At 39.9% G+C, this 21,198-nt stretch overlaps 1 protein-coding gene across 3 annotated transcripts in view; it reads left to right on the forward strand.

The window, feature by feature from the left end:
• The window catches only part of fgf13a (fibroblast growth factor 13a), a 101,427-nt gene that overhangs the window by 59,546 nt on the left and 20,683 nt on the right, over positions 1–21,198 (forward strand). For 2 of the 3 annotated variants that reach the window (XM_061686212.1, XM_061686214.1), the window contains one exon: positions 17,361–17,471. In XM_061686212.1, coding sequence (XP_061542196.1) covers positions 17,361–17,471 — 111 coding nt within the window. Of the gene's footprint in view, positions 1–14,491; positions 14,972–17,360; positions 17,472–21,198 lie in introns of those variants that run through there. The other variant, XM_061686213.1, reaches the window with a different exon arrangement.

The following is a 21,198-nucleotide window of genomic DNA, read 5'->3' on the forward strand; positions in this document are numbered from 1 at the left end:
ACTTCTCAGTCCTTGCACATTGTCCCCCCCAGCAATTATCTTCAAACGTATAAACAAACTCTGAGGTCACTTTACAGGGTCTTTAACAACACACTGTAGTTAGCAGAGAAGTGTGTGGGACGTGCAACACTCATGTACATCCAATAGGAAATAAAATGAACAAAACATTTAAAGAGATTTATCATTGTACAGGTATGTGTACAAATGTTTGATCACTTATAATAGGACCTCAGAAGTTCCATTATTCTGCTACATTTTCATGTGGACTGAGCGGGTCTGATGAGGACAGCAAAGGCACTTTATAGTAATATTTGCCGTGCACTGCCCCCACCATCTCAATTCCAGCTACTGCTTTGGTCTTTTGAGCAAGTGGAAATAATCCCAGCCAATCTGAGCCGTGCAATCCCCATGGCATTGTGATCCATTGCGGGATCGACTGGTATGCTTTTGACTTTCAGCCTTCTCCGCCTGACCTGCGGTCAGCTACGATCGCGGTGTAGTGTCACCTATGCGAGCGCACCAGCGGCGGGGGAAATGCAGTGAGCGACTGTGTCCGAAACGAAATGAGCTTCATTAATGTTAACATCCAAATTGGCTCCACTGCACATTTGACCTCGTTGCATAATTTCCAGTTTTCCTTGAGGACGAGCCTTGGAGATGTCATGGGGTAATACTGAGGACAGAAACATGCGTAATAGTCTTGAAGACAGTTTTATTTTTTTGTAGAACTCAAACAACCGCATGAATGAAGATGATGACAAATATCAAATATTTGCCGGGTTTCCATGGATACTTTCATTTTATTGCTGTACAGTTAGATTTTAGACAAAGTTTAGATTCTTGGGAAAAAAATGATCTGTTGGATCAGTTTGCTTGTTGAAGTTTTAGATAACATAATGATAATAATAATGATAAAATACAATAGTTTTTATAAGTTTGAAATAAAACTTAAAATTAGAGTTTTTGTTATTTTTGAAATGATTATATTAACCTATTTTGTATTTATTTTATTACTTTACTTAATTGTAGCTAAATAAAAATAATACAAATTAAATACAGGGCTGCAACTATAGGATATTTTTAGAATTGATCATTCTAGCGATATCCCATTGATTATTCAACAATGGGAAAACAATTGGTTTTGCAATATTTAACAACAATACCAATACAAAACATGCATGTGAGGTGCAGATATTATTTTTGTCCACTTGGGGTCACCACCCTCACGTTCTACACTAATGAAATTTGACTTCAGGGCAATCTAGTTTCGGGATATTTTCATGCACTGTGTACATGAGCTAAATTTTTATCTTTTTTAATTTCATCCAATTGCCACTGCGTAAGAAACTCTGTTCCGTGGGATGGACTGTGGTTGTGTACCACTATGCATCTGTTGTTTTGTTTATAGAGTAACAGTACGGTGCTGCCTTGAGATACAAGCAACCCGTGATACGAGCTGTCATTTGGACGATTTTTTTTTGCTTTGACATGTGAACAAAAATTTGAGATACGAGCTATGTATGGTGGCAGTAAACTCATATCAGTTCATAACAAACAGCAGTTTGGAAAATAGTGAACAATTCTTTTTTTTTTTTTTATATATAAAAGCTTCAAGCTGTAGTTTACTATCAAACACATAGAGTTTTGCATTAAAAAGTCTGCTTAGCTTAATGCTAAAAACAATGCAAAACGGCTTAGACGGGCTAACGAATAGCATCACAGTGGGGTGTTGTAAACAGAATAACACTCACAGAGTTTTTTTATCCTCTGTCAAAACAACTAGTATTGCTGAAGCTTACTGAGTCACTTACAGTAGTTAATTTAAAAAAATAAATAAATAAATAATTATTGTCTGACAGTATTATAATACCCTCCGGTGGCCACACAACAGGAGCCACAATGAGTTAATTATTCATGATGCACGAAGTGTTTGATTCGTTACATTCTGTTATTTATATTATATATATTTTTATTACTATGGTTTGCTAAAGGTCAATATTATAGAGTGCTTTTTTAAAGCATTTTTGTTCTTTTGTTGTTTTTTTTATGTTTTTTTTGGGGAGGCTGGAAGGGATTAATGGCAATTCCATTCATTTCAAGGGGGAAGGTTGATTTGAGATATAAGTGTTTGAGTTATGACCGTGGCCACAGAACGAGTTACACTTGTATCTCAAGGCATCACTGTATCTGTTTTAGTGAGATAAAACCATTGGCGTTTTTTTTGTAATCTCGATGTAAAGTATCAATGATATTCTAAAAAAAAAAAAAAAAAAAAAAAAGCAGCTTTCTATAGTTTGAAAAGTGGTTGAAAATAGTCTATGAACACTGAAAAAAAAATCTAAAAAGAGCATCCTTTGTTGTATCGAGCAGTAAATAGAACATTTATTCCAGGTTTGTCTCAGAGATTAGATCTTTTATCTGATCTGTGATGTGTCACAATAGTGAAGCGTATATAGGTCAGCATCATCTCACTTCGCTGTATTTTTGGACCGTGACTGAGGTAAAATTAGCACAGTTTTATTAATACAAACATTCAGACAGCTTCTTTGACAGCATCCCCTTCAGATTCCTTGATTTTATTTTTTTCCCATTGTCTGTGCCGTGAGCCCATTTATACGCGGTTACGAGAAAGAGTGAATAAAAATGATGGGGCTACTTATTGTCTTTTCTACTCTTAAAATGCAGTTTCGCTTTGCCAAAGGGCCTCCATTGACTCACCATCTCTAGTTCACACTTTAGATTGCTCACTTTTTGGCAAGTGACCATCTCCTGCTCTTGATGCCCTCCTCACTCCAGCTACCTCCTGTTGTGCTGCTGGCAGGAGCGATAATGGACGTGCTTCTGACAACACTCGTTTAGAAGCATGTGTTCCATTTGGCAGGTTGGCTGTGGTTGCTGCATGTGCTGCTTGTGCCTGTTCTCCAATTGTCTACATGCATGCACACATCCTACTGAAGGGTCTCACAGTGTTGTGCTGGAAAAAAATATGTTTGGAAGATTCAAGTCAGCAATCGCTTCACCTTAGCATAGCATCTCTGCTGTTGCAGTGGCAAACCTACTGATACTAAGTACTGCAGTGCAGTGTTGGGAAAGTTCATTTTCTACACGAACTAGTTCAAAGTTAAATTCATTGTTCCCAAAATTAACTAGTTCAGTTCATAGTTTGTAATTTAAAATTTTGAACTAAGTTCACTGTTCCAAAAATGAACTAGTTCAGAGTTATTGTTTTTTCAATCATGCATGTTGCTGACGTAATATTACCCTCAAAATATTTCATTTCCCAATTGTTGCCGCCTAGTAATCAGCTGCAGCCCTACAATCTCAAAAAACAGGAGGAAAAACCTGTTGCTTGAATGGTCTTTTTTAAAACGAGAACTTAAAACAAAAACAGGACTTTTGTCCTTAAAGTGCAAACACGCAACACAGTATGACAGGAGCAATAGTGAAAATACATTGATGACTTTGTTTTCCTAGCAGCTCTGGCTGACTGTACTAACAAAATATTTTTATCTTATCTAGTCTTATATCCATTCATCCATTTTCTGAGCCACTTCTACTCACTAGGGTGGCGGGCGTGCTGAAGCCTATCCCAGCTATCATCGGGCAGGAGGCGGGGTACACTCTGAAGTGGTTGCCAGCCAATCGCAGGGCACATACAAAAAAACAACCATTCACACTCACATTCACACCTACGGGCAATTTAGAGTTGTCAATTAACCTACCATGCATGTTTTTGGGATGTGGGAGAAAACCGGAGTGCCCGGAGAGAAAACACGCAGGCATGGCGAGAACATGCAAACTACACACAGGCGGGGCCGGGGATTGAACCCCTGTCCTCAGAACTGTGAGGCAGACGCTCTAACCAGTCCTCACCGTGCCACCTAGTCTTATATTACAATACAAAATAAATTCCATAATATGACAGCGTGATCGTACAGTGTGTTATCTAAAGCATTCTGATGCAAATATTTTTCCTAACAAAGAACACAGTCTCTCCCATTTACAGTGTGTCACTGACCATACCTCGCTCAGGTAAACATGAATGGCGGCCGCAATGAATCGGTTGCCAAATACGGCGTTATCCCCGACATATGAAGGCTCATATATAGTGTGTTCACTTATATAGACACACACAATTTTAGGACATGGGACTGCCTTCCAGTTATCTATCTTCCTTTTTAGCAGACTAACGATCTTAGCTAGCGTGCCACTATATTTGTCAGCTTTACTCTTGTTGTTGGAGTTAACTTTTTTTCTAGCTAATTGACCTTTGAGTTACCGATCTTTCAATTTTGCTAACTAGCAGGCTTGCCATATTAGCTAACTTGCTACCATGTCGACCAGCTTTAGCCTTATTTCTAACTTTCTAGTTTTCTATCTAGCTAGCCATGCTTCTAGTTAGCTATCTATCTTTTTATCAGGCTAGCTAGAAAGAGACTAAGCTAACTTACTATATTACTTTATCGACTGTCTTTTCTACCTGTCTATCTGTCTGTCTACATGCAATTGTTAGAGGAAGCCTGGGAGCACGAACTATTGATCACAGTTACACACAAAACCTTGTGACACCCATTACCTCTTCCATCAATCCCTTAATTTCCCTCACAGGAGTAATAAAGTATGTATGTCTATAAATGTAACGTCAGCAAATTGCCATACACATGAACAATGTCGTCTATCTGATAGCAAGTCAAATATAGGCTTGTACTCTGTCACCAATATCACTACTTAATGATACTGATTTTCCATTACAAATTGTGACCTTTAATCCAAGCTTCAATATGATGCAGGAAGTCAGTTTTACAGCTAATGGCTATAGTGCGATAGATCAGTGGTTCTCTCAAAAAGTGCATACCCAGTACCTACATATGGGGACCATATGCCAATAAAACAAACATACTGTACTAAACCATTTACGCTGCCCTACCTTAGCTTTGAGCCAATTATAAGTTGACTGTGTTATATCATCACAAAAATCTGACATTGCTGCATGAATAGTATTTTTTTTTAATGAAAGATGGATTATTACAGGAAAAAAATCAAATACTGAATCTTTTAAGAACAAAATGCGGATTTCTTTTCGATAATATAGTCCTTTTTAATAAAAGCTGTAACATTGCAAGAATCAAGTTGTATTTTATTTAAAGTACTGACTAACCTCATTAGACTTAGACTTCAATATCATAATATTGTGACTTTTCTTTTCCTTGAAAGTACAACTTTGTTTTTGCATTTATGCAGGGCTTGACATTGATCCCAGCTTTAGATCAGAAAAAGATTGTCAGAATCAATATTGCCAACAATTATCTTAATAATAAATATCATTGTTGAGGCTGATTCAATTACTTATGAACAGGGACAGTCATCTCTGTGGCTAATTAGCTGCTAATAATACCAGTTATTGACGCTAATTGCTTAAAACTATAAATGTTAACATTAGCTTAAGAATAAAAATAACAATTTCATTAGCTGTAGCAAACGGTTATGTGATTGATGTAACATTATAACCGCAGATATGATTACGTCAGCACACTGTAGCAACCTAGCTAAGTGACTTGCCTACGTGGCGGCCATGTTTCCCATAAAGGGCAATGCATGTACATTGAAAATAAAGCAGAACGTGCTCATTTCTGTGCCAATTTTCATGAGGTTTACCTTTTTTTGTCATTGTCAAAGCATTTACTCTTAATACAGAGCAGAACATTTGAGAAAAAAGCCCCAAAACATTCTGACCTATGACAGGTGATTCCCAGTTGTGCATAGTTTTTGGTTCCCTTTCTAAGTGCACAGCTATGAATGTTAAAGGCCTGAGTATCGCTTTCATTTTAATTTGCACTATCATATATAAACATCATAAAACATCAGGTACAGGTAAAAAATATGGGAAACTTTATTAAAAGCTAAATGTACTATTGCCTTAATTGTCTTTAGTTTTCACATACTGTACCTTAAACACTTCGTGATGGTTATATAAGAGGAGCTAGCAGCTGTTTGCTGGTGCGATAAAGTGCAAGTGACATATAGTTCAATTAGTCGACTAATCGCAAAAATAATCTGTGCTCTCCCCTTTTGACAAATGCATTTTTTGTGGCGAGTAAAAACGTCGAGTGCCTTGTAACTGGTGAGCTAAGAGGTTGTCATTCCCTGTTCCCATAAAGGGAAGCTTTGACAACCCTTGCATGTAGATTATGGACATAAATGCTGTCTTTCGTACGTTTAGTGGAAAACCCTCTACAGAGCCGCACTTTAGGGTTTTTTTGTTGGTTAGAAGAAGACCACAGCACGGTGTACAAGTTGTTTGGCCGAGTTAGGGTTACAGACAGCTGACCGTTGTGAGGTCCTGGGTTCGAACCTTGACTCTGGCCTTCCTGTTTGGAGTTTGCATGTTCTCTCCGTGCTTCCATGGGTTGTCTCCGCTTACCCCTTCTTCCTCTCACACTCCCAAAACATCCATGTTCGGTTCATGAAAGACTCTAAATTGTCCATTGGTGTGAATGTGAGCTTGAACTGCTATATGTCTACAATATATGTGCCCTATGATTGGCTAGCTACCGCTCCAGGGTGTACCCGGCTTTTTGCCCACAGTCAGCTGGGATAGGCACCAGCTCACCCGTAACCCTAATGTGGATAATCTTGGATGTTACTGTATCACTATCAATATGAAAACAAGTGAAACAAATATTGCTGTGCATAGCAAACATATTTGTCCAAAAGCCATTGTATGAGTTGCTTGTGGTAAGTTTGTGAAGGTCCAGACTGCTATTTACTTTACACCTATTCTACAATTTGTACGATTACGAGGCAAACTCACGGACAACAAACGCCTGGCATCGTCCACGCATCCCGAAATTGCTCCAGTGCTTTGTTTCGCTGCCATATTCAGCCTCCATTGATGATCTGTAAAAAATATTTTGGTTGTTTCTGTGCTCAAGGAGGAAAAAAAAGTGAGATAATTTGTGGCAGTGCTGATCACAATCACTTTGAAGCCAGTGACTGAACAAAAGTTTAGAGGTTACATGACAGATGCCAGGAATTCTGTCTGTGCCTAATTAGCTGCAGCATATTGCTTTGCGTGTGTGTGTGAGTGTGTGTGTGTGTGTGTGTGTGTGTGTGCGCGCGTGTGTTTTAAGTGATATCAAGCTGGAACTGGTGATGGTGTAAAGAGGAACATCTTTCTTTCTCTATCTATCTTACTGGCCGGCTAGCTTTATTAGCTAACATGCTATTTTATTGTCTAGCTTTACCGTTGTTTATTTTACCTTGCTTTTTTTTTTTTTTTTTTACCTAGCTAGACTTCCATATCACTTTGGCTTAGTAGCTGGCCACCTATCTTAGGTAACTTGCTAGCTAGCTTAGCTAACCCTGGTACTCTCTCTCTCTCTCTCTCTCTCTCTCTCTCTCTCTCTCTCTCTCGCTCTCTCTCTCTCTCTCTCTCTCTCTCTCTCTCTCTCTCCCCCCCCCCCTCTTTGGGGGGAAACTTTATTCACAAAGACCACAAACCCAAAGTACTAAAACATAAAATATGTATAAAAAATAATCATAGTGTGTTGTATATTTATAAATAGTATAAGGTATACATGGACATAGACATCAAGCGCTGCCGCTAATTGCAAAAATCTGCAAATGACACCCGTGCAAAAAGGTTTGTAATTGCATATAGATGCCACAAGATGGGAGTAGAACAATATTTTTATGTTAAACATGGCTTTGACCTGAACACAAAAACAGCGAATGAGTTTTTCATCAAATAACTGAGGCAGTTCCCCTTGGAAAAAAATCTGTGAATAGGCAAATTCATAAATGTAGAAGAATAAGGTATATGTCGTTCAGCATATTTATTTGTAGGTTAAAATGTAAATATGCAGAACTCATTGGCAAAATTCAGTTGCTCCAACTTATTAACTTATTTTTAAACAGAATACAATTGCTTTTAACGTATTATGAATAATGAAGTAATGACCATAGAAGGTGTGTTGAATGCAGCCGTGTTGATCTTGAGGAATTTGAGTGTTTTCGCTCCTCGCAGGACATTATCTCTCCTCCCCCTTCCGCCTCGAGCTCACACATCCACCTATGCATGTGCAGTCTCCATGGCAACGCGTATCACATGGTAGACCACGGTGGTCCAGCGTGTGGCCGTGGATTTACTACATCCGTGAGCACACGGAAGTGGAACGCAGCCCGCAGCGTGATTGGATCCAGTGTTTTCTCTTTTACATTAAGTTGAATTGGACACAGTTATAGTATCCAATGAGGCTAATTAAGATGAATATTTAGGGCAAGGTGCGTTTATCTGGATAGCACCGATCATACACAATGCAAATCCATGGTGCTTTACAGAGGCAAAGAAATAATGATTCAAAACAAGATGAAAATCAAGATAAAATGATCAAATAAAAGCAGCATAAATGAGAAAACACAACAGTAAAATGACTAAACACGTAGATGGTCAAGTTAGAGTCCACAAATAAAAACAAGATGGTGAAAACAAGAAGTTATATTTTTGTTTTATGAAAAAGCAGGAGTGAACAATAAAGTTTTTAGGCAGGATTTAAATGTATCAACGGTTTGCATTACATTGTTTGGTTCGGTTTCTGGAAACACTCAATAAGGACAAGGAACTGTGTTGAATTGAGTTGAGGAGCTTTATTTGGACAAAAATAGAGCTTTGTCACTATCTTGGTGCTGAAGAACTATGCTGAAGTGAGGTGAAGAGATTTATTCAACACAAAGGTAGTGCTTGGGGCCAATGAACTATTTTGAAGTGAGTTTAGGAGATTCATGTAGACAAAGGTAATGCTTTTCCACCATCTTGTGGCATCGTGGTACCAAGGAACAATGTTGAAATGAGTCAAGGAGCTTCATGTATACAAAAAGAATGCTTTCCCGCATAGTGTGGCATCTTGGTGCCAAGGACTATGTTGAAGTCAGTTGGGGATCTTCATTTTGACAAATGTAGTGCTTTGCTGTCATCTTGTAGCGTCTTGGAGCCAAGGAGCTATGTTCAAGTGAGTTGAGGAGCTTTATTTCGACAAACGTGGCATCTTGGTGCTAAGAGCTATGGTGAAGTCAGTTGAGTAGCTTCATTTAGGCAATCATCATCATGATCATACTCATCTTGTGGCATCCATAGGCAATTGCAATATAAACCTTTTTAATGGGGAGTTTCTTGTGGATTTTTGGGGGCTTGGTCTTTAAATATACAGTACTGTACATCCTGTGCGCGCGTGTGTGTGTGTGTGTGTGTGTGTGTGTGTGTGTGTGTGTGTGTGTGTGTGTGCGCGCGCGCTGGGTCGCTGGGTAGCAGTATACAGTAATTGAAGTTGAGACCAGAATCCCACAGCGGAGTGACCGAAATTCTTAGGAACTACAGTAATTAAACTACTCGTGACCACACAAACAAGCAATGACTAGCACCCACACAAACACACAAAAGCAGTTTGCGCTGTTTGTGTGTGTGAAATGATGACTTTAAGTTGAGCAGAAGTGTCGAGGTTACCATTCCTGACTTTTTACATATTACTTGCATTTAAATTAATGCATTTCAGATTTGGACGATTGTTAGATTTTTGTGACTGCTGAGCTGATGCCCCCCCCCCCCCCCCCCCCACACCTGTATTTAGGCCTTTTAATCTAAAATAATGAGATGAGTTCACGATATAATCTATACCTTTTAATAAATAATACATGAATTTGTTTTCCGGGTACACTGGCTCCCTCCCGCATGACAAAAACATGCATCAACATTGAAGACTCTAAATTATCCATCGGTGTGAACGTGTACACCGCCTCTTGCCCAAAGTGAGGTGGGATAGGCTCCAGTTCATGAGGAGAGGGGCTAGAGAAAAAAGATTGACATCTCTCTGCCTAATGGAGGGGCCAATGTCCTCACTGTAAAATGCACTCTCGATAGCCAGTTGTTTTCTGCCACCTAGTGGTCATAAGGTATAACAACTGTAGCTTCCATCCATTTTCAATTGTGCTTTTGTCCTCAATGGGGTGGCGAAGGGAGATGGAGCCTATCCCAGCTGACTGGGTGACAGAGGGTGATGAGCAACGATAGAAACATTAGGTATGGCAAAGGGTGGCAAGTACCTATTTCGCACCAAGGTTGTGTTCAAACCATCATGGCATCAGTCCCTAGTTATGCTCGTTATCTCGGCATACACAGGAAGTCCACTAACCTGTTTTCTGGGTTTGCTCACCTGACGTTCCGCATAAAGGGAATTTTCACTATTCATGGTAGGGATGTGCCCTTTTTCCACTGCAAATAGTTGGGGTTCAACTCATATTTATTTATAAAATACACTCAAAACAAAGTGCTGTACGTAAGATTGAACATAAAACATCAAATACAATACTAAAAAGATAATAAGAATAGCATGAATCAAGAATATTTTCTCATGAATGTATAGAAAAAGTGCTCTCTTCACATTTGCATTTGGCATACAGGTCTGGAATTTTATTTTATTATTTTTAATTTGTCGCACAGTCTACATGTTGTGTGAAGCTGTTAGTGGATGAGAGAGAGAGAGGCAAACATAATTGAAGACTCCAATGACCGATGACCAGTGTGAGGGCGTGCATGACGACAGTCTTGATAGCTGTAAAGTTTGAATGTAAACAAAGAACTGGATATTTTTTAAAACAGCTGTTAGTTTGTCTACACATACAGGAGGAATGGTTCGAAATCTCCTGTTCCATTTAATCTTCTCTCTCGCTTCACATTACTTCGTTTCAGCACCAACTCTTGTCCCTCTCCATAGCGCCTCACGGTTTTAGCATCGTAGACAAATGGCGAAAGTCCGATAGTGCCGGTAGTCTCGGCTAAATAAAATATCCCATCTGAAACGTTGTGATATTGCAAACGTTTTAGCACGACACAAAAAGAATAAGATGGTGGAAAGTATAAATAAAGAAGACAAAGGAGCTGTTGTAAATGCCTGACGATTCACAGGCGCACACAGCCAGCGCTGATATTCTCCCCTAAAGAATGTCACGGCTAAAACTCTGTGAATAGTCCAAAATGGTTTAGCACAATGCACAACATCCTATGTAGGTTCCATGAAGGTCCAAAAGTCCAATGACAGAAAAGGTATCATAACATTACAAGCGTCTATAAATAGAAAACATCATACCCGAGGTTATAAATAACAATGAGTACTTTTATAGGATGCAATGAATGAATTGTGAAAGCTCTAATGCGTGCATGTCATCAATTTGTCAAAGTTTGCAGAAGCAGGGTGCTTTTTGTTAGGACCTGGTACTCGCTTTGACAGAGGAGACAGATGTCCTTGTAAACATTCTTTGTCTAAGGCACACGCTGCCATATTGTTGTCTCACTCGATTGGCCGTCGATATTTGTTCAGTTCAGAGTGGAAAGGCCCACAATAACCGGTTTAGTCGGCGCATTATCGGATCACTTTACAGCATCTGTGTAACATGAGAGCAAAGTCTCGTCTGCTCCCTCGGATGACAAGAAGCGTCCATTTTTCGACCACTTTTACCCTCAACCTGACCTCCCGTCGCACACACACACACGTGCGCACACATGCAGCATCAGACCTCCAAATGAATGTTTAATGAGCCTTTAAGTCCTAATGTCGCTTAACGTCCTCTAATGATCTGGCCACGCCTCGATGCTCGCTCTTCTCTCGCGCGCATCTTCTCCAACTTTGCTGAATGCGCGCCGGAGGCTTCTCCACTCCGCCCGACACCGCCCGGAACGCACTTGCTGCACACAACCATGAGTTTTCCTTTAAGAAAAACAGTCTCAGGTAGGTTGCGGGGTTTATTTTTAGCATCCTTGATTGTGTTTTTGGTGTTATATTTTTAGAGCTGCATTTTAGAAGTGTAGCTCATGTATGAGCTCTCCTTGGTGCTGAAATGTGAATTTGTGGCTCATTGTGGCTGTTTAATGCTGCAATTTGTTTTTCGAGTGTTATGTTTATGTTGCATTGTGCTTCATTCATGAGATACCCGCCTAAAAATGTTTTTGTAGCTTTTGTGGGTAAATTAAGCTTTTAAGGATCTGCTTCTCTACACTTGGCAGTTAGCACTTGATTTGTACAGCTTGAGAGGAATCAAACTGTTTATTATACACTGTAAAAAGTACTTAATTTTCAGTTGCACAGGATTAAAATGTGTTCAACTAAGAGGGAACAATGACATTGCTTTTACCACATTTATTTTTTTTTACCACAACCAATGTACGTCCGCATTAAGTACATACAAAGAACTTGTTTTTTTTTTTCAGTGCAGGAGACACTACATAATTTAGGCAGCATGGTGAACAAGGGGTTCGCACATCTGCACAGCAGCTCTGGGTTTGGGGGTTCAAATCTGGGCTCTGGCCTCTCTGCGTCATTCCAAATACATTTTAGGTTCGTTGAAGACTCTTAATTGTCCTTAGGTGTGAATGTGAGTGTGCTGTTTTTGTTTTGTTTACATGTACCCTGCGATTGGCTGCCGACCAGTCCAGGGTTTACCCTACCTCTCATTCAAAGTCAGCTGGGATAGACTACTGCTCGCCCTTCACCCTAATGAGGACAAGCAGATGGACAGCATAATTTATTTGAGGGACAGAAATGGACCATAGATGGTTTGTATACAAACAAAAGCCCCCTCCCCCCCTCCAAAAAAACCCACGAGTTTTAGTGCGCTCTATGAGTCGCATTTTGCAAGACAACTTATATTTCAAAATATAAATGTAACATTATTTGCATAGTGCTGGCAGTCGGGGGCGGCTGCAGTTTTGCTTAGAGACGCCAGAGGGAGCTGTCGTTCAGTTTGTCAAGCTCAGAGTGTGTCAGGTTTGAGGTGAGTGTGGCATCGCCTCTCTACGTCGTATATTTAAGGTCACTTTAACTTTAATGGTGGTACCTGTCAAACGAGGGCGTTGATAGAAAGAAGAATGGTGGGAAAGGCAATCGATTATGAAATATACATGAGAATGGACCCTGAACGCCTCACGATGATACAAGCAGTGGATGAGCGGTGTCAGTGTCAGCTTTATCATCAGGTAATTGGTGAAGAAAAAACTAACAATAGTAAGACGTGTAAAGTCGTGATCATGATATCTCAAGCATCCATCCATCCATATTCTGTACCGCTTATCATCACTAGGGTCATGGGCATGCTGGAGCCTATCCCAGCAACTAAAATGGAAAAACTCACAAAGAATGTCATTTTCATCAAATTATGAACTACGGATCTTTTTAAAATGTATTAAGAGCCTGTCTGACATTAATAAATTTGTTGATTACCCTTAACCAATGCTTCACAGAAAAGGGAAAGTATACTTTTGATATTTTACTTTACATATTTTTGTTTTTGAGGCTGATGCTCTAACCAGTCGGCCACCGTGCCGCCGATTCCCATCATTAGCACCATTTTCCTGAATTTAACACACATGAATTCAATCCATTTTAAAAGAAGCTGAGTCAGCATAAACAAACTTTGAAGCACCTGAAAAAAAAAAAAACAATGACATTTTAAAATATTTTCATTTTGGGGTATTTTAGGCGGCACGGTGACCAACTGGTTTGAGCGTCTGCCTCACAGTTCTGAGGACCGGGGTTCAATCCCCGGCCCCGCCTGTGTGGAGTTTGCATGTTCTCCCCGTGCCTGTGTGGGTTTTCTCCGGGCACTCCAGTTTCCTCCCACATCCCAAAAACATGCATGAATTGGAGACTCTAAATTGCCCGTAGGTGTGACTGTGAGTGCGAATGGTTGTTTGTTTGTATGTGCCCTGCGATTGGCTGACAACCAGTTCAGGGTGTCCCTCGCCTCCTGCCCAATGATAGCTGGGATAGGCTCCAGCACGCCCACGACCCTAGTGAGGTGAAACGGCTCAGAAAATGGATGGGTGGATGGGTATTTTAGGTCACTTTAAGAAAAGTCATCACATTTCAGGGTGAACGAATGACATTTAAGGTGTTTTTGTATTGCTGTCAAATGTCAAAATGGGTCATATCTGACCCAAACATTATGCAAGGGTTAACCTTAAAAAAATAAATAAAAAAGGCAAGAATGGTTAGTTAACCTAACAGTCAGCATAAATTAGGATTTCTGCTGAATATGCACCATCTACTTTACTACCCTTCTGCTCATTTCCCAATGGATCAAATCAGATCTGCCTTATTAGTTGATATTGACAATCCCTTGCACACTTGCTGGCTGCGTCTGTGCACTCGCTCCAAAACCCCCCACCGTCCGCTGTCCACCGTCCACCCCCTCCATGCTGCTCATCGTATGAGTTGGAGGTAGGATGCGCTCAGGCAGCTCTCGGCAGTCTGCGCCTCGCCTCCAACATGAGGCGCGCACCGCTGCCACTTCGCCTCGCCTCACTTGAAGAGAGCAAAGAAAAAGCAATGTCAGTGATAGGCTGACATCCATCCGAGCCTCCCTCCCGCTTTTATCGTCATCACGTCAACTACTGAAGACAAGTGTGCCGCAAACAGGTGTTCACCGGTGCGGCTGCACGTTGGATCCTCGCTCAGCAAGAGCGTGCGTGCAGCTGCAGGATGATGTAAAGGAGCTTCAGAGAATATTTGCGGAGAATGTGATGCAGCTGAAGGGAGAAACGCTTTGCAATGGAACGGCTTCTTTAATTCCAGGAGAAGTCAATTCCTGACTTGTAAATTTTCAGTTTGACTCCAGACTGAAGCTTCTTCACTGTTGTTTATTTAGCAAGTACGGGTGTCGGACCACCATCCCTGCTTGTGACTTGGACTCAAGACAAGAGGTGGTGTTTGTTATCTTCCGGCTGTCAAAGTGGCTATGGCCGCAGCCATCGCCAGCTCCCTCATTAGGCAGAAAAGGCAAGCGAGGGAGCGGGAAAAGTCCAACGCCTGCCGCTGTGTCAGCAGCCCCAGTAAGAGCAAAGGAAGCTGCGACAAGCCCAGCCGACTCAATGTTTTCTCCAGGGTCAAACTCTTCGGATCCAAGAAGAGGCGCAGGAGGCGACCAGGTCTGTTACGTAACATTCTCCTCGGCTATGGGAACAAATGTGAAATTGAGCTCTTTTATATGCAGGAGTGGAAAGCTGAATGACAAAGTTGGTAGCAGAATAAGGGGAATCTCGTCTGGTGTTAAATGTCCACTGACGAGTCACCTTTAGCTTCTGAACCTTAATTAGCGGAGCGACAAATTAAAGCGACGCTTCATTTGTTATTCAAAAATTCACACCGGCTGTAACATGCTTAAGTACTTGTTATGCTGAATGTGTTATAGTTATTTTCTAAATATTTCATTGTTTACTGTGGGTGAGTTTGGTAAGAAAGAAGAGTACTACATTGTTGTTAGATCTCACCATACCTAGTGTTTCGCGACATTTATTGAGCGAAGGCATAATGTAAATTTTAACATTAGAAAAAAACGGCACACAACACACACAAATATCACAAAAAGTATACATGCCAAAATGATGATCTCAGTCTCAATTTACACACAATCTTTTGTTGACCACAAAGCTGATATACTGCACTGATATTGAATTATTCATCTGTCACTATTTGTCGCTGGCATAGATAGGTGAACAGAGATATATTATTTGTGGCGAACAAACAGCAATTTGTACACCACACAGTGGTTGGGAATCACTAACTTAGACACATCCACAGAACTACAATGCAAAAGTTTAATCTGAAAATATGCCTTTGCAAAGATAATGATGCACAGTTTTGAATACTGTAATTTCACATGTACAGTGCACACCCCCCCCCCCCTCCAAAAAGAAGTAATCAAGAGTCAATAGTGCGTATTAGACAAAAGTATAGTAAAATATATAAAAATCTTTCACAGTGAAATGAGGTATATGAGTAGATTTGTGTTTTAGAACAAGTAAAGAACAAGTAATCCTCACTATTAATAATATTACTGATCAGAATTGATTCGAAAAACTAATTGGGAGATGGTCACCATTAACATTTATTTCGATGATAACTAGGATAGGCTCCAGCGCTCCCGCGAACCTTGTGAGGATAAGCGGCTCAGATAAAGGATGGATGGAGATATAAATTTATCAATGGATAGAAAGTCATGGGTGTATGGGCGATATACATAGGAAAAAGGGGTTTTCTAATTTTTTTGAGTCAATTTTGGGGGTGCGCATTATACTCAAGTGTGTATTATACACAAGAAATGGCGGTATGTTTCATGATAAATACGGTTAGTTGAAACAAATTGTAATACCTCAATCAAAACATTTTATCTTTGTAAAGACTTTTTGAGGTTCATTGGATTTAACTGGTGGACCTAATAATTTTACCTAAATCACACAACTTGACATTAGAAGAAGTGGTATTAATTTTTAAAGACACCTGGATAACATTGTATGTTCCTCAGTGCAGGTCTAGCGTGCTTCTTGTTATTGCAGTCCAAGTATGTTGTACTCTTGAGGCCCAAAGCTCTCTTGTCTATAAATCCACTGAGACAACAGCTAAATGTCTGATCTTGCCTTACTGGTACCTGATGCTCATTTTCTGACAGCTTTGCATGAGGATGGCATGGCATCATATACTGTATGGTCAATCATCAGCCATTCAAATGTTCAGATTTTTGGTAGCCTTCTGCTTTGACATTAAGAGTCTGGGACATATTGGTAACTTTTAGGTCATGGAAAAGATAAAACAAACAAACAAACAAACAAAAGGATAACCATGAAATTCCGTTATTTAGCATGTTTTCAAAAGCTCCTTGGAACTCAGTCCTCAAAGTGGATCAAAAAGATAACCTGAAGAAATGTGACTATTTGCATTTAAATTGCATTAGAAAGAGTATCCAGTTCTACTTCTGGTCCACTTCACAGGTCAAACCACTTAGACATATACATATAACACAAGGAGACTTGAAACAGAACCACTTTGCACCTGTAAATAAGCAATTCACTCAATTAATTTGAGTCTTGAGTTGTTGTTTGTGTTCAGATATGCACAGAATTTGCTGACTAATCAGTCTGTTTGCTTGGACAGCATGTCAAAACACCCTCCAACACGAGTACTTCTTTCATTTGCATCAAATAGGATATTTTACATTTCCAGCCATCGCTGGGATAGAATAACAAGAAACCTTTCCGTAAAGGTCAAATGGGGGTATGATTAAGATGAAAAGGCTGGGGCACCTACATTTGGGACCGTAACAAAGCAGTGGAGAGCGTCTAGCTCTTATCACACACCGTGCTGATGGAAGACCGGCAGGCGGCTTCTTGTATTTAGCACCGATGCACTCACAAATGAAATGTTGTTGCTTTCGTGAATACCAGCGTAAAAATAAGGAGACATCACAGTATACACATAAGACAATTGGTGTGTCTGCTTGTGCCCCACCAAAAACCCAAACCTCTTTTCCTGCCGCCACAGAGCCCCAGCTGAAGGGGATTGTGACCAAGCTGTACAGTCGACAGGGTTTCCACCTACAGCTGCAGGCAGACGGAACCATTGATGGAACCAAGGAGGAGGACAACGGCTACAGTAAGTCTCTGGGGAACACTACTAGAACAATAATGACAATGTAACCACCACTCAAATGAGTCAATAGCCTGATGTTAATTTATTTTTTGGGCTCCTCTCATTTCTGTATTGACAACAACCTAGCTCCTACCACCAGAAATTCCATCGCGCAGATGAGGAGATTGACCAAGGAACAAGGCGGTAGAAGCTAGCAAAGTTTGGGGGAAATGAGACAATCATTCCTCGATGACATCATTTCATGGGGACGTCTACTAAAGATGACGTCAGGTCATTGACGTGTGTCACAAAGGAACCGTCTGCGTGGCTGAATTATTACTACCACCGCAAATGACCACTTTATACTTTGTGGGATTTAATAAAGTCAAATATGATCAACACTATTCATAACTTTGCAGATGCAAAGACGACCGTGAGTAGTCTCCCAAGTCGTTCTCCACCCCCCATGTGCACAGCGCATATTAAGATTGGCTCATAAATATGTATAAAGTTTTGATATGTTGCTTAAGTATTACTTTGAATGCAAAAACAGTGTAGAACCAACAGAACATTTTTATTTTCTTTGTGTATGTCTAGAAAATGACTTTTTCACATTAAAAAAAACTATAATACATTTAATGAATGAATTTAATGAATGTAACATGATAATATAATAATAGTAATAAATCAGGTGTGATTCTATTGGCTTTGAAACAATGGTAGCATAAAGTGTTTTTATGGCAAATTTTGAGTGCTGAATGTCCACACCCAATGTGAAAGTCATGTTTCAGGAAAATTACAGGATCTAGTTAAACAAACCAAAAATTTTAAAATATAGTGTGCACATTTTTGTACCATTTTCTATAAAGTATTCCTTAGGACTCCCCCCCCCCCCCGATCCATAAAATGTAATATAAGTTAACTACCTGATTAATGGGGCTCTCCTTTTTTTTTTAATTATTTTTTTATCAGTACTCAAATGTCTGATATGTTGTCCAATTTGTTGTACTTTGTGATTCAAAAGTACCCAATCACAGCTAGGCTTCATCAAATTCTTCATATATATATATATATATATATATATATATAAACACATGTATTTTCTATAGCCATGGCAAAGTTCTTGTGTGCAGCATTCTGTTGTGTAAACTGATGCGCCCCAATCGCTGCCTCTCTGCCCACGGGCTCATTGTTTTCCAATAGACAGATTAAAGAGGAGATCAATGGCAAAGCAACAGCGCAGCCACTTGTCTGCTGTAGAGATAATGCAGCAGCAATGGACCGCTTATAATTAGCTGGTGCTTTTACACGAGTGCAGTTTAATGAACCTGTGCGAATATATCTACTTTTCCTGTGTGCAAGAGTTGCAATCTGCACTGAATTAACACTTTTTCCAAACAAAAATGAAACTCTATTTTGTGTCCAATCATCTCCCTGAATGAAATAGCAGCAACTTTTACCACTGTCCTAAGAAAGATGCATCACTCTCTGGAAGAAAAAAAAAACAATTATGTTACACTACACCTGCATTTCCTCACTTACATGAAAAACTAGCACTACAATAGTTGTGAGGAGAAAATTAAAGAGTGCTGCCTCAATTGGAAAAAGGAGCAAGAGTGAAGCTCTTTGCAGGACTCCAAAAATAGCGTTGTTAGGTGCTGGGTGCGCTTGTCTCCATGGTGACGGAGAGCACAGTCCTCTTGGAGCTGTTGGTGTCTTGTGATGGTGGGGGAGGACCTACTGACGCGCACACGTGCACATAAGCAAGAACAAGAGTTCGATCCTTGTTAATGTGGCTCCCTTCCCTTAACTAGAACAACATCAGTAAGAGCAAATCAGACCCTAGTATAGTCCATTAATTTAGCTTAAAATCCCCAAAAAGTAATGCATGCTAAAGACAGTGTCTATGTGAAGGGGTGGATGGGAAGCGACAGTTAAACAGGCCAAAATCAAGACAGAAGTCGGAGGGTGAGGCAGGGTGAGTGATTAGTTATGTTAGATGCAGTGTCACCAAATGCGACAGTGTGGAAATAAGTTTAATAATGATCCGAATGAGGATAAGCGGTAAAGAAAATGGATGGATGGAAGTATAAAATAAGTCAACATTTTTATTGAGGTACCCGTTCTAATTTCCTCGGGTAGGACATTGCAGAGTACAGGAACCCAGATAGAGAATGCTCCAGAACCTGAGGACTTCTTTTTACTGCTCGGAGTCACCAAAAGACCAGGATGTGTACCAAAGGCTCGAGTGGCACTATAAGCCAGAAGTGTATGGCTTTACTTTTGACCAATCGGAAGCCAGAAGAAAGGTCAAAATGGAAACAAAAAATATTAATAAAGAATAATGCTGACGATAACACCCCCCCAAATATCACATGCTAAATCGAAATCGCAATATTTAAATAAATTAATAAATAAATAAGTAAATAAATAAATCACAATTAGAGTATTTTCCCGAATCGTTCAGCTATAATCCTGATCGATGACTAAATAGTTTTAATTGGGCCCACATCGTTAAAAGCTTATAGGCTTTCCAGTGACAAGGAGTGGTGGCTAAGTGTGGTTAAACACACACCTGATGTTGTGGCTTACTACACACAGGAGATTTTTTCATACTGTTTAGCCACATTGGCTAAAACGTTTCCAGCGCCAACCCTGGTGTGGCATTAGTTCAAGCAGACTCGTGTTTGTTTATTGTTGTGATCAGACTACATTAAATTAAGTAAATTATGACCAATTTATGCAATTCTGCAATTGGTCATTCAGGATTCACATACATTTGCTCCTACTGTATAGAACACGACACAGACTTTTAGGCTCCCCCGGAGCCTTATTGCTATTTGTGCACCGGCAAAGGTCAATAAGTGATTTGAGGCCTGCACTGGTTGCCCTCCTTCAGGGTGCTCAGGTGTTTTCCAGCAGCCAGGAAGTAACTGGGCTCTCCCGTCTTGAGAGTGAGCAGCTGGTAACCATGTGAAATGAAGACGACTGATAGAGTATGTGCGTGCTCGTGCGTGTGCATGTGCGCATGTTGCAACGTGAGAGGAGTAATCTCAGTGAGGAGGAGGGCATTTATAAAAAGACTCCACTTGTTGAGAGATGTTGACATATTATGAAGGAAGTGGAAATGGGAGGGGCGTGGTGGAATGCTACCAGTCTTGTGAAAAGGTCGATTCTTCCACGCCACACTCGTCCAAGCTTTTCGCCCTAGGATGAGTCATCGGTGGTAGTAATAATAATAATTAGGATACAGAAGGAACTACAATGAATCTCCACCTTTTCCCTGTTCGCTATTCACAAATTCACCTATTAAGCTTTTTTTTTTCTTTTTTTTTCTTTTTTTTTTTTTAAGAGACCATCCTTAGCTATTCTCTGAAAAAAAATCACTTATTAGCAGTTTGTGGTATACTTATGGTTTAAACCAGTGGTTGAAGGCCTAAATATTCATCAAAAAATAGGCAGGTTTTTTTCTTAAAAGGCATATTTAATATGGTAATCCACTGCAGTTTTAACATTAACAATGTGCTTAAATATAGGCAAATAAAAAAAAATGCACATAATGATTCAATCAAACTGTATTGCACATAAAACTAAAAATGTATATATAATTGTAGCATAAAACCTAAATGTTTGAAAATAAACATTCCTGAAATGTTTAATGCACATCTAGTACTTCAAAGTTTAAATACAACTGACCTGCACTTAGCTAATGTACTGTACTTGATTAAGTTTAAGCCAGTGTAACGTTATG

The sequence above is a fragment of the Phycodurus eques genome, chromosome 9 (genome assembly GCF_024500275.1).
Source record: "Phycodurus eques isolate BA_2022a chromosome 9, UOR_Pequ_1.1, whole genome shotgun sequence".
In the NCBI taxonomy this organism is placed as follows: Eukaryota; Metazoa; Chordata; class Actinopteri; order Syngnathiformes; family Syngnathidae; genus Phycodurus; species Phycodurus eques.